This window comes from Dioscorea cayenensis, chromosome 2 (genome assembly GCF_009730915.1).
Source record: "Dioscorea cayenensis subsp. rotundata cultivar TDr96_F1 chromosome 2, TDr96_F1_v2_PseudoChromosome.rev07_lg8_w22 25.fasta, whole genome shotgun sequence".
Classification (NCBI taxonomy): domain Eukaryota; kingdom Viridiplantae; phylum Streptophyta; class Magnoliopsida; order Dioscoreales; family Dioscoreaceae; genus Dioscorea; species Dioscorea cayenensis.
The window spans coordinates 722,617-736,528 of record NC_052472.1 but is presented as its reverse complement, the minus strand read 5'-3'; the positions used below and the strand labels follow the sequence as shown (position 1 = coordinate 736,528).

Sequence of the window (13,912 nt, the reverse complement as noted above, 5' to 3'; positions counted from 1 at the left end):
TTTCTTTACTGTGCTTAATTAAAGTGATCACCATCAGTGCGGTCCACACGTCTCACCTCATTACTGTAAAAAGCTTCAAACTGTTCATTTATTCCAATTCTTATTAAGAAACAAACCCTCTCCATCCTCCATTAAAAGCATGCTTTCAAATGAGAAAGAGAACAACAAATAACACACACACACACATAACCCCCCGGAACAACAAATGATGGATGGATAAAAAGAAAAAAATAACTAAATTTCATATTAATGAGCAATTATCACCCCTCTGAAATATACAGATCATAATTAATTCTCAAGAGCTGACAATGGAAGTTGGAACTGAAAATTTCTCTTTAAAGCCTGAAATATAATATGTACATGGCCCTGCTGGCATATGACAAAAACCAACAAAACATGAAATGTTGGTGGTCATATGTATAACCCAAGAACAGAGAACTGGCACATACTGGGAAGAAGAGAACCTATGAGAACAAGCATCATTTAACTAAAAGTTCTGGTGTCCCCATTTTTACAGAATAATTGCATCACTCAAGAGATGAGCCAACTTCATCGAGTTCAGAATGTGTTGGCTTAAGACTGTGATCTGGTCAATACTATCTTCCTTTCTTAGGCTGCTAAGAACATGCACAACAAATTCACACCTGGGACCATACAAGTGAGATGCGCAGGCAGCTTTTGATGCCAAGAGTTTCAAAGCACCTGTCAAAGACAGCATAGTCACATAACTTTGGATTATTTTCAAAGAAACTGAATTGCAAGTGTGCAAGGAGCAGCAGAGTCATGCAAGAAAGGCACCAATCAAGGCTTTACTATAACAACATAATCAGCTGGTCCTCTTATCCAAACGAACATACTAAAGAACTTTGGTTAAAGACCCATTGTGACAAGGATGGTGGTTTTAGAGTGATTATTCTAATGATAGAAACTCCTTTAAACATCACTGTGCAATTTAGGATTGATAATTATAATTATATCATTTTCTCTCTTGATACAATCGGAACTCTTCTGATTAAGGTCATGCTGATAACAGTATGATGTTTGCAAAGGTTGGATGATTGATGGAAACCAAGAAACACAGCACAAAAATAATATCACCATGGAAATATCTTTCTTACCAGCTTGAAGATCCTGCATATAGGCTTTCCTGCTAAAATGGTGTGTTGCCCACCACCTACAACGAAGTTTCCATGATTCCCTTGTATGTCTCTCCTCAAATGCTTTTGGAATATTCTTATGTGAAGCATCTTTTATACTTCTTTCATTAGTTGAGTTACAATCTTCGTAATCACCATTCATGGTCATTACAAGCTTGAGAAAGCATGAAGCAAGTTCTCCCCACACATTAACATTCCCAGGGGTGGCATCCAGGTTTAGAACAATCATCTCTAAAAGTGGGAATGTACTGTAGCTTCCTGTACAAAAGAAAGAAAATTCATATGAAAACCGAATTCATCATACAATTTTAACCAAGAGAATAGACATGTTTGAGTAAACCAACAAAGGTTACACATCTCATAATTTGGTAACACCAAGTATGTCCAAGTGCAGCAAGCTACATAACCTTATCATAAGTTAACCGAGAGAATATGTAGTAAATGACGTCCGCCAAAAGACAATGCATCAATGAAAACAGTAAGGGAAGGAACAACAGTATAAAACCAATAGCGATATTTATCACAAATCCTGAGAGAGAAAGAATACAGACACTACGACATGTAAAAGCCTGTGCAAAAGAGAAGTTCAAGGATAGACACAAACCAATTTTGTGCATCTTGATCAGCCTTTCCAAAGAATAACTACAAGTAGGATCCCTCCTCAAGACATTCTCATAGCAGCTAGATATCAAACTAGCTTGGTTGCTACAAAAGCACTCCAAAAGTCTAGCCTTTATTCTGAGAGATGAAGGTACATTACAACATGATTAATAGGAAACATGGAACAAAGATAAGAGATAGAACAAAATAAATTCGAAATGCGATACTTGTGCCAATTGGCATGAAAAGTAACGTGAGGTTACAAGGTTTCATCCAATAGTATAACCCACAGTTGTTGACAACAGTAAAGTTGACATCTAGACACCCAAGGTAATTTTCTTACCAACTTTATCCAAGCATGCGCGCACACACACCCCAATGTGATGATTTCTGGCCAGCTTTATCAAAGTGAATAAACCTTAAATATACCAACATACATAGACGGGAGCAAGAAATAACCATAACTCACACACACACACTTTGTTTAGCAGATGAAGACTCCTAGTGTGTCATCATCATCATTTTTCATCAGAAAGACGATGATCATTCCTCCTATCAAACCTCATAATCATATCAAGAACAGGACGAAATCACAATAAAAGATGTCGCGTATAGAGGTCTCACCATGCATAATAGATCAACTGTCAAGGGGAATACGAAGAGTTATGCTTTCATGCATGATAGTTAATAGGTCAATTGTCAAGGGGGAATACTGCAAAGTCATACTTTAGATGCTTTTAATATCTCATAAATGCATGCCTATTGTTAGAGTTATGTTATAGTTTATATTTGGTTAATGGGCCATACTGGGCCCATACACAAAACCCTAGTATTTCTCTATATATATCCTTGTACTCTTTTACTAATGAAATATACAAATTATTTCTCCTATTCTCACATGGTACCAGAGCTCTAGGTTAAACCCTAGCCGCTGGCGCCGCCACTCCAAACCCTAGTCTTCCACCCACCGCCGCCACCTCTACCACCAGCCGCTGTTCATCTCTTGCCGTTCTCGTTGGTCTATGGGCACCTGGTGATGTTCCTCAGCCCTCACCAGTGATGCCCTTGTCTTGTTGCTGAAGGATTTGTCTTGTCGTCGTCATGTCTTCGTTTCATGATTCTTTAGTTAAGAATCTCCATTGTACCTCGCAAAAGTTGGATGGAAGGAACTATGTTTTTTGGGCGCAGAGTTTTGAGCAGTTCCTTATGGCTCATAAGAAATCGTCGTACCTCACGGCAAATCCGCCGGACTCGAAGGATGCCAAGTATGCTGATTGGCTTGCTGAGGATGCTGCAGTGCGCTCATGGTTGACCGGTAGTATGGAGCCGGATATTGCCCGAAGTGTGGTGATGTTGACTACTGCAAAGGCAATTTGGGAGATGTGCAGATTGACATATGGAAATGAAAATAATATCTCTCGTGTTTTTGAGTTGTATGAGCAAGCTATTTCTGACCCGTCAAGGCGATCGTACTCGCCCCTCGCTTCTTCACTCGCATCCGTAGCTCTGTTGGATGAGTCGGATATTTACCGACCATTAGTTTTTTTGATCCGCCACCCTTCGTCGTTACCGGAATGAAGTCGCAGTCATCGCATATCTTTCCGGGCTCCCCGTTGAGATGCAAAACCAGGTGAAGGGCTCTATTCTGAGTTCTGAGAGAATGCCTGATCTTGCTGTTGTCTATGCTCGCGTGCTTCGCCTGTCTTCTACATCCACATCTCCGTCGCCCGTTGTGTCCTCTGATCAGTCCGCTTTGCTAGCTTCTCGTGGGCGTGGTGGTAAAGGCTCCTCTCGTGGTGGTCGAGGAGTCGGCCGTGGTGATTCTCGGAATAGGTTTGTGTGTACCTTCCGTCGACGGCCGAGCCACACTCGAGGATCGTTGTTGGGATAAGCATGGTCGCCCGCAGATGGCCAATGCTAGTACCGAGGTGGTCGATCCGTCACCCACTTCTAGTCTTTCGACAGTTTGTCACTATCTCTCGGTCGACTTTGCGGTTCCCAGAGACTACTGAGCACGGCGTCTCACACCACGCCTCTTCTTCGTTTCCTCGGGTAATGCCTTTCTTGCTTCGAGGGGACAGTTCCCGGATTATCGACTCGGGGCCTCTTCTCACATAGCAGTACAAAAATCCTTTTTTTCCAAAAATCTTTCTCCATCTATTTTTTTCATTCCGTGGCAATTCGCCGATGAGACGATCGTGCTTTAGTGTCCGGAGAGGGAGTTGTGCGAGCTTCCTCTCGGCTTAGACTAAATGATGTTCTTTATGTACCGAATTTCCCGTCAACTTGCTATCCGTTTCGCGATCACCAAACATTTGAATTAGTAGTGTATCATTTTTTTCCCTTTTCACCGTATTTTTCAGGATCTGCAGACAGGGAAGAGGATTGGTTTGGGGCGTAATCGTGGTGACGGGCGTATATACGTTAGTGCGTGATGATATTCCTCGTGGTTTAGCGAGATCTGCTTTTCGACTCCGAGTCATCACTCATATGGCATCTAGATTGGGTCACCCCTTCTCTTAGTCGTCTTCGACAAACTTTGCCTTGGATTCGGGTCGAGTCGTTTCAATGTGAGTCGTGTCGGGTTGGGTAAACATCATCGTGCTACCTTTAAAGCGTTCTACTCTAGTGTCTAGTCGGTCGTTATTTGATTTAGTTCATTGTGATGTTTGGGGACCTTCTAAGGTCGGCGTCTATTTCTGGGTCATCGTTACTATGTTGTGTTTGTTGATGATTTTTCCCGAGTGTCTTGGGTATATTTGTTAAAAGACCGTCGGTCTATTGCTGATGTCCTTCAAAAATTCATTTTGGAAATAAAAAATCAATTTTCCATTGTTCTCAAATGTCTTCGCACCGATAATGCTTTAGAATTTGTCTCTTCTGCTGTAAATTCTATATGTGCGTCCTTTGGGATTATTCATCAAACCACCTGTCCACACACCTCTCAACAAAATGGAGTAGCTGAAAGAAAGCATTGTCACATCTTGGATGTTGCACGCACTCTCTTGGTAGAGCGTAATGTTCCTATGTATTTGTGGTCTGATGCTATCTTGACTGCAGTCTATCTTATTAATCGTATGTCTTCTGCACCCTTAGGGGGAGAGGTTCCTTTACGTCGTCTTCTACCTAATACCGAGTTGTTTCACTTATCCCCTCGTGTTTTCGGTTGTGTTGGTTTTGTTCAGGATTTAACTCCTAGTTTGGACAAGTTGCGTCGCGCGCTTAAATGTGTTTTTTGTTGGTTATTCCCGCACCCAACGTGGATACTGGGTTGTTTTCATCCGACTAGTCGGAAGTATTTTGTGTCTCATGGATGTCACGCTTTTTTTGAGTCTCAATCATTTTTCTCTGATTCAAGTTCTCACGATATGTTAACTACGCTCATCCGATATTGTTCTCCCCATCCCCTGCTCTCTGGTCCCCTCCGCTGTGCCTATGCCTAGTGCGACGCTCCTCCATTGGATACAGATGTTGGTCGTTTTAGACAGGTTTATCATCGACGCCAACGTGTACCAACGCCAGCTCCGCCCCCTCTGGTCCTCTCCCCGGATCATGCAGATCTGTCTCTTGATCTTCCCATTGCCTCTCGCAAAGGTATTCGTTCTTGTACTAAACATCCCATCTCCCTTTTTGTTTCTTATGATAATCTTCACCCGTCCTTCCGCACATTTGCTCTTTCCTTGTCTGCTGAGTCAATTCCCAGGAACTACCAGGATGCGCGTTTGCTTCCACAATGGCAAACGGCAATGGATGAGGAAATGGAAGCCTTGAGATCTCGTGGTACATGGGCGCTTGTGTCTCGCCTCGCGATGCCGACATCGTCACTTGCCGATGGGTCTTCTCGTCGAGCACAAAGCGGATGGTACAGGTTGATCGCTACAAAGCCCCGGTTAGTGGCTCGTGGTTTTACTCAAACTTATGGTGTTGATTATGCTGAGACTTTTTCACCAGTTGCTCGTCTGAATTCCATTCGCATTCTACTGTCGGTAGCTATGAATCGATCATGGACACTCTTCAACTTGATGTGAAGAATGCCTTTCTCTATGGAGACTTAGTTGAGACTGTTTATGGAGCAACCTCCGGGGTATGTTGCTTAGGGGGAGAATCTAGTCCGCCCACTCAAGAAAGCGATCTATGGTCCGAAAACAAAGTCCTCGTGCATGGTTTGACAAATTCGAGTGTAATTGCGATTTGCAGATGGTTTTCGCAGTGTAATGTGGATCATTCCGTGTTCTATAAGAACACTTCATCCGGGTTGTGTTGTACTTATGTATATGTCGATGACATCTTGTTGACGGGTAGTGATCGCCAGGGAATTCAGAGAACTAAGGAGCATTTAATGAAGCATTTCGTTACACGAGACATGGGACGACCCAGATACTTCCTTGGTATTGAGTTTGCATATGCCAAAGGAAAGATGACGCTCTCACAGCGGAAGTATGTGTTGGACTTACTTGAGGAGACTGGTTAATTGGGTTGTAAACCAGAGAATACACCAATTGAGCAGTCACCACCCTTTTGGGAGACATCTTCCCCATTTCTCAAAGATCCCGGTCAATATAGACGTTTGATTGGCAAGCTCATTTATCTAACTGTTACTCGTCCTGATATATGTTACGCAGTTGGACTCCTGAGTCAGTTTATGCATGAGCCACGAGAAGTTCACTGGCAGGGTGCTCTGAGGGTTCTAGCATATGTTAAAGGAGCTCCCGGCAAAGGTCTTCTCTACAAAAATCATGGTCACCTAGACGTTGCAGCATATTCTGACTCGGGTTATGCTGGTGATAGAGAAGACAGAAAGTCTACGTCGGGCTTCTGTACGTATGTCGGTGGAAACTTGGTTACTTGGCGAAGCAAGAAACAGAATGTGGTTTTCGAGATCAGTGCGAGCAGTATGCGATCGATGGCACAGACAGCTTGTGAGATGGTTTGGGTGCAGTCTTTTCTATCTGAGTTGGGATTCCCTATCACAATACCTATGCAGATGTTGTGTGATAACCAGGCCGCCATCTTCATTGCAAATAATCCAACATTCCATGAGCGTACCAAGCATGTGGAGGTTGATTGTCACTATGTTCGTGATATGGTACTCGAAGGGAGTCATCTCTACTCAGTATACCCGATCGTCTCGAAAGCAATCGGGCGGATATCTTCACCAAAGGTTTAAATGTTAAAGTCTTTAGTAATCTATGTAACAAGCTGGGCATGCTCGATATATATGTTCCAGCTTGAGGGGGAGTGTTAGAGTTATGTTATAGTTTATATTTGGTTAATGGGCTATACTGGGCCCATACACAAAACCCTAGTATTTCTCTATATATATCCTTGTACTCTTTTACTAATGAAATATACAAATTATTTCTCCTATTCTCACACCTATCATAGGCATGGCTGGGAAATACAAGCACAAAGTCATACAGATGAAGATTCAGACAGGTAACCATCTTATAGGGTGAAAATTCATTTTAGAAAATTAATTAGAACATAAAAGATCATCATCATCATCATCATCATCATCATAAATTCATAATCATCATCATCATCATTATTATTATTATTATGATTTTTTGTCATAAGAGATGAAGCAAAAGAGTCAAAATGATCATACCTGTAAACAAGCACTATATCTCTATCACAGGAAAATTCTTCAAGTTCATTAAATGCTTCTCCAACTCGATCACCAAGCAAGAGAATCTGGTAACAAATCAATTTGGTTTCAAATGGAGATGCTCTAGTCGAATAAGAAAAGAGACTCTAATGGTAATCAATGAATAGAATAAGCCAGTGAAAGCCTTAGGTCATACAAAGTAAAGACAATATTTCTATGTAGTGAAATAATTCTTTGCACTCTCCTGGATGCCCTTAGAGAATATAATATAGATACATTACATCTTCAAGATGATTTAATTTTATTTTAAAGCAAATTTTTAAAGATATTACCTGTACTAGAGGCAGTAAGGCTGCAAATAAGGGAGGAGTTGAATGAAGAGCAAGCTGCAAATTCTTCACAGCATCCTCATAATATTCATTAATGGACCTTCTATGTGAGTGAATGAAGTCTTCACAGATGATGCTTGAGTGCTTCAGCTTTAAAGGCAGTAAACTTGCATCCAACTTGTCTATGGTAAAGAATTTATTATCAATAATGACTCTTAGTCTCACATATGGTGAAAAACAAAAGTAAAAGTCAAGCTTCAGAAAAATAGTTTTGGCAGCTCAATGAGATTCAAAAAATTGAAAAGACCAAAGAGCAAAAATTTATAGCATTAATACAACTATGAAATCAAAACTTGTACAATTGAGAAAATTGACATGAGAGCAAGGAGCAAATGTGGTAATCATACTGTCTATGTATCACATGTATATAAGAAAACTATTCAGTGGTTATTCTATGACAGTAATACATTATCTAGAAATGACAAGATAATGACCTTAATGATAATATTACTAAAACAAATACTAATATTATTTTAATTTCACATTTTAAAAACGTTCCACAATTCCAACTCCATGAATTTATGATTCCCAAATATAAAATAGTTAATCATTAATATTAAGGAAATATATGATGGAGCAGGAAAGTGATCATTTAAGAACTTACCATGTGCAAAGAAAATGGACTTATTCAAGAACCTATGAACAGTATCAGGAACCCCAGGAACACTGTTTTCTTCAGATCTCTCCATATAGAATAGAGGGGTTGGTGAAGCATCTTGAAATGGTTTCTTTTTGGCATCAGACCAGCAACCAGGAAAAACCTTGCCATTGCCAACTGAGCTTTCAGAAGCAAATCTAGAAGAGGTATTGCTATTCTTGTTATAAATAGCATAATGATCATTTGAACTTTCGAATATTTCAGTTTCATCACATCCATTGGATGGCATGTTATGGGTATCAAATGCCATCTGATTGTTAAAGCCCTTGATCTGCATCTCTCCAGGAAGACTAGAATACCAAAGTTGATACAATATCAGCCCGTGTATCAGGTTTACTTTTGGGTCAATGACAGAAGAACCTTGAACCAGGCTGTGAAAAAAATTCACCAACACATTCATGACTTCATCATAGAACTTTAGCAAAATTAATCCTTATACTAATGTGAAATTCTCATTATATTTGCAAACTGAGCCAACAGATAACATAAATCTGACGAAGAAAATTGTTTATGAGCAAGTGTAAGCAAATTCTAACTCATCAGAGAGCTTTAGCCAACAAAACAGAACTGCCTGTTAATTAAAGTTTACAATTTTTTGCTACATTCCTGCCATTCCAGGGTATGCCCTGGCCCCTGGCAAAGGAAAAAAATCAAATTTAAAACCAATACTACTTATAAGAAAGAAGAATGGCCTATACAGTGCTCCTGCAAGTATGAACTTGCTAGAACTTCCAATATTATCACTCATGTATAGAAAAGACAACACATAAAATTTCCTAATTGATACTCTTAAACTTCAAAAAAAAAGTATTGAGCCAAAAGCACAGTAGGATATATTATATATGTTTTCATAACTTGAAGTAGTGGTGCATTGTTAAGTTTAACAATGAGAGGTTATTTTACTACTCATATTAAACGCTTTTGCTAGGCGATGACTAAATATCACAGTCTCACAGAATTAAATCAAGCATAGGGAATAATTCCCAGAAGTTCTCATCATATTTATCGAGCATCTACCAGCAGAACCAAATGCTAAGATGAGGTGGCTAGTGCTTTACGAGTGTTGGATTTCCACTATAGTAATAAAGGCAATCATGAACTTCCATCTTCCTAGAAAAAATTAATCCTCATGACAGAAGAAGCAGCATCAAGAAAATTTAAAACCATTCATTGGCATCTTATGAAGCAAATTTTACTTGATTTTTGGTCCCTCGCAGCTCTTAGTAATATTTTGCAGACTAGCAGTTAATTCTGCAAGAAACTCTGATGAGCTTGCAAGATAAACTGATGGAGTTGTTGGCATGTCCGCAACAAAAATATCTAATGGAACCTGTAGGTTTTCAGCATGAGACAGGAAGCAGAAAATTCAATCAGAATTATTTACAAGGCAGCTACAAATTTAGGAGGATTACTTCATAGCAAGATAGACTAATTTGTTTACTTAGATCCTATTAAAAAGTCCTAAATTATATGTAAAAAGTTTTTTTAAAACTGTTCTTATAAAACATACAGCTAACTAAATGAGGTAAAAGCAGACTTGAAGTTTAGCCATCGAGTCAACAAAAAGAAAAAAAAAATCACATATTCTAGGTTATACAAAGGAACAGCATCAAAGCTTAATTTAGCATATATCCAATGGATAATAAGAGCAAATGAATAAGTACAACACAAAAACAAACTGAAATGCAGATCTAGCCATATTAGCAAGCACCATACGATTTTGTAATGTTGTGAGCTTCTTGGATATTTCCTTGTGAAATATAGAAAAGAGCCAACTCCAGCTGAATTGAGGGCTTCTGCAAAATATTAAGAGATTTCAGTGACAAAAGTCACATACAAAGGCCTATGCATATGTCTTATTATTGATCAGAGAACTTCTATTCTAAATCATTCTTAACAGATATGAGGAATAAGAAGTAAGACTTTGAGATGGAACCTTAGATGCACATAATGATAGGGTTTCCTAAATGGTTTGCAATGAAACCTAGAAATCGATCACTGAGATGGAACCTTAGATGCAAATAATATTAGGATTTCCTAAATTCAAATGTATCCACATATCCCTCACCTTTGCATATTTCTATATGATAACACAACAAAGAACACATAGAAATAAGAACACTTATCTAAAGCTAGATCATAGGGACAGAAGAACAGTTACAATATTTGGCACTTCTTTGCCCAGATAAGCCTATCCATTCTTATTTCAAATAAATGGATAGTTTTTTTTTTTTTTCCTGGTAATGGTTTGTGCCTAAGAAACACTTATGTAAAGCCTTATCATAGGAATAGAATAACAGTTACCTTATATGGGCACTTTTTTGCCCAGATAAGCCTATCCATTCTTATTTCAAATAACTGCCTGATTTTTGTTTGGTAATGGCTTGTGCTTTTGAACTGCCTATGAAGCTCCATAGCAACCTAGAGAAAACACAAACAAAGTTACAACAGCAGTATGAAATAGCAAGTTATAAACTGATACTTCAAAAACATGCTAAATTCCAATAAAAAAAAAAATTAGCATGACATACCAAGAAACTTCTGTCATCGTCAATCAGCGAGTAACCACGAGGGGTCCCTTTTAACAGGATGCTTACGACACCACTGGCCTCCTTCCAACTATGCATCTTCGTCAACTTCATAAGCAAACTACTCAACCTAGCCCTGTGTATACTAAGTAAAGGTTTCCCTCTAACATTTCTAGTCAATCTTTTCCTGAAAGGGCCAAGGATTTTCCTTGAATGCCTTTCAGCAATAATATTACCAGAATCATGTCTTTGGACATCACTATTCACACAATTTTGGCCTTTATCATATTCTTCCTCTTCCCCTTCTGCTTCCTCTACCTTAATCTTCACAGAAACATTTGCATAAGAAGCTATTGTAACCTTACTATCTGCTATGACAGCACCAATAAAATCAAAACAAGACAAAAATTTTTGAAAAATCATCAAATCTGCACAACTTGAAAATTAAAAAGACAAATATTCACAACTTCCAACAAAATAAACCAGATATGCAGGAAAAACAAACAGTTAAGCATGCCTAAAAATTGTTATTTACATCAAAATTTCAATAAATTTCAATCTTGATGAAACAAAAACTGGAGATGGCACATCCTATAATATAGCTTCTGATTTCTTTTTCTGATTGACTAGCAGGTGTTTCCTCAAAAACTCTGTCACATCCAATATTCTAATGCAAAAATATGAGGCAACATAGACGCTTTTGATCTTTTATAGAAAATATGAAAAGAGGCTAGTTTACTCCATATGAGCTGATTATGTTCTCCAATGACTCAAAAAAATCACTCAATTTTAAAATATCAAATATGGAAGTTAAATTTTACCAATAACTACTAGTATTATCATCAAGTCACCATCTTTCCCGGTTCTCTTTTTTTTAAAAAAAATATATATATATATTATATTATATTATTTTTATTTTTATTTTCTTGTGCATTGCTTTCTTCTATTTATTACACCACTGTAAACAGCATACATTCCTAATTTAGCTTACCACCAATGCATCCTAATAATCCCCTTATTCTCTATCATCACTATCTTCATCTTCATCTTCATCTTTCTTTTCTACATGTTATTCTTCTTAAACTTAATAACAAGCATCAATTATCACCAACTCACCTGATCACCATCTTATTTAAGATTATAAGCAAAAGATTCAAAGCTTTTAACAAAAAATACTAACCTTTCAAATCCTTGGACATGCTTTAATGGAGCTCACTCCACGCGCCGGTGAAGTTCGCAGCGTTCCAACCAACGCGCGAGCGAGAGAGAGACAGAGAGAGAGAGAGAGAGAGAGAGAGAGAGATGGAGAAGGGTTTTAGGGTTTATGTTTATATTTGAGATGAAATAAAATTCATAATAAATTTTTTTATAAAATTGAAATTCATAATAATTTAATAAAATTCAAGATAAAATAAATTTCATAATAATTTTTTTATAAGCTATTGTTTATTATTATAAAAATGGTCTTAGTAATTTTATATATTAAAATAGCCCAAAAGTAATTAAATTAATGCCCAAACAGTGCTACATCCTGACTTGATAATTTTAAAATGTAAAAGAAACGTAGCTTTTTTGCATATTCACTCTTTGTTTTTAAAAAAAACTTATTGAGGTAGCTTCTTTTTTATTTTTCTTAATCCAATATTTTTTTTTAAAGAATTTGTTATTTTTCTAACATTTTAATCTTTTAAAAACTCCCATTTAATTTTAAAAATATATTACTATTAAAATAGAAAGTATTTTTTAGACATTTTTTAAAACTTAGTTTTGTTTTAATTTTATAAAACCTTGTTTTAAAAAATATAAACTTATTTAAATATAATTTTATATTTTTTAAATCTTGGTTGTTTTCCATCAAGTATGGAGTTTACAGTTTTTGTAACATATTCTGAAGTTTTGAACCAAAGATTGTTCCACATCACATGTAAGATAATGTATCGTTGGATGACTAAATATCAAACACAAACATACGCATACAGATAGAAACTTTGATTCTATTATACATAATACATGCTCTTTATGTAGATAACATGAGCATTATATAATTTCTTGCTCATCATAGAGTAAAAATATGTATATATTTTTAATTTATAGTTCAATGCAATTGTTTTAACTACAACAAATTATTCAAATAAACAAATTTATAAATAAAATGAAAATTATTATTGATTTCTCAAATTGCTCTTATATTTGAAAAACTTTTTATAAATGGGAAGCAAAATTATATATATATATATATTCAAATAAGTTAAAAGTTTTTTAAAAAATAAGGTTATAAAAAATTAAAACACAAATGAGTTAAAAAAAATGCTTAAAATGCTTTTTCTTAATAATATTTTTTTATAATAAATAGGTTTAAAAAATAATAATAATTACATTTTTTGAAAATGTTAGATTAGAAAACCAAAAGTAGGCTATTCTATTATTTTTAAAAACAAAATATAGGTTAAAATGCAAATAATAAAAATAATAAAAAAAAAGAAAAAAAAAAACATTTTTAAAAAATTTTTAAAAATCGAGTGTGAGGATCATGTTATTCCAAACAAGCCAAAAATATTAAGTTTCTAAATCATGAAGCTCACAAGGTAATACGTTTTTCTTTATTTAATTTTAAAATTTTTAAATTTTAACTAATATTTTTAAGAAAAAATAGTTGTATAATTGATAGATGATATCATTTTACAATCAAAGTCTTTTACTTTAGTAAACTCTAGAATTTTAATTTTTTTATATACTTTTTAGGAATAATTATGAGATTTAGAATTTGAAACTGGTCACTTAAATATGGATTATCGTATTACGTATACCCTCAAGATATGGAGATTATTTAAAGAACACTTGCATATAACTAATTTGTTGTATTTTAGGTGATGAGACTCATGACACTATTCCAAAGCGCCAATTTGTTTGATATTTAATTTTAATGATCGAGTATTTTTATTATTACTTATTACAGGTTTAGGAAGTATCGA

General features: G+C 36.4%; 1 protein-coding gene across 1 annotated transcript; it reads right to left on the bottom strand.

Moving 5' to 3' along the window:
- Positions 1 to 315: 315 nt before the first annotated feature.
- On the bottom strand, positions 316 to 12,240 carry LOC120277550. The gene is made up of 10 exons (XM_039284413.1): positions 12,121 to 12,240; positions 10,944 to 11,308; positions 10,717 to 10,833; positions 10,129 to 10,208; positions 8,359 to 8,783; positions 7,698 to 7,876; positions 7,366 to 7,451; positions 1,762 to 1,895; positions 1,119 to 1,415; positions 316 to 702 (listed from the first exon to the last, which is right to left on the bottom strand). Exons 1-10 carry the CDS (start codon positions 12,137 to 12,139, stop codon positions 512 to 514), a joined length of 1,893 nt encoding a protein of 630 aa, XP_039140347.1. The 5' UTR covers positions 12,140 to 12,240; the 3' UTR covers positions 316 to 511.
- Positions 12,241 to 13,912: the final 1,672 nt, after the last annotated feature.

Bases quoted from the DNA above. Each gene is read 5' to 3' on its own strand.
- LOC120277550 (XM_039284413.1), bottom strand. The intron at 8,784-10,128 runs GTATGGTGCTTG...TTTTTTTCACAG, and splicing joins GCTCACAACATTACAAAATC to CCTGGTTCAAGGTTCTTCTG. The intron at 7,452-7,697 runs GTAATATCTTTA...ATTTGTTACCAG, and splicing joins CCTTACTGCCTCTAGTACAG to ATTCTCTTGCTTGGTGATCG.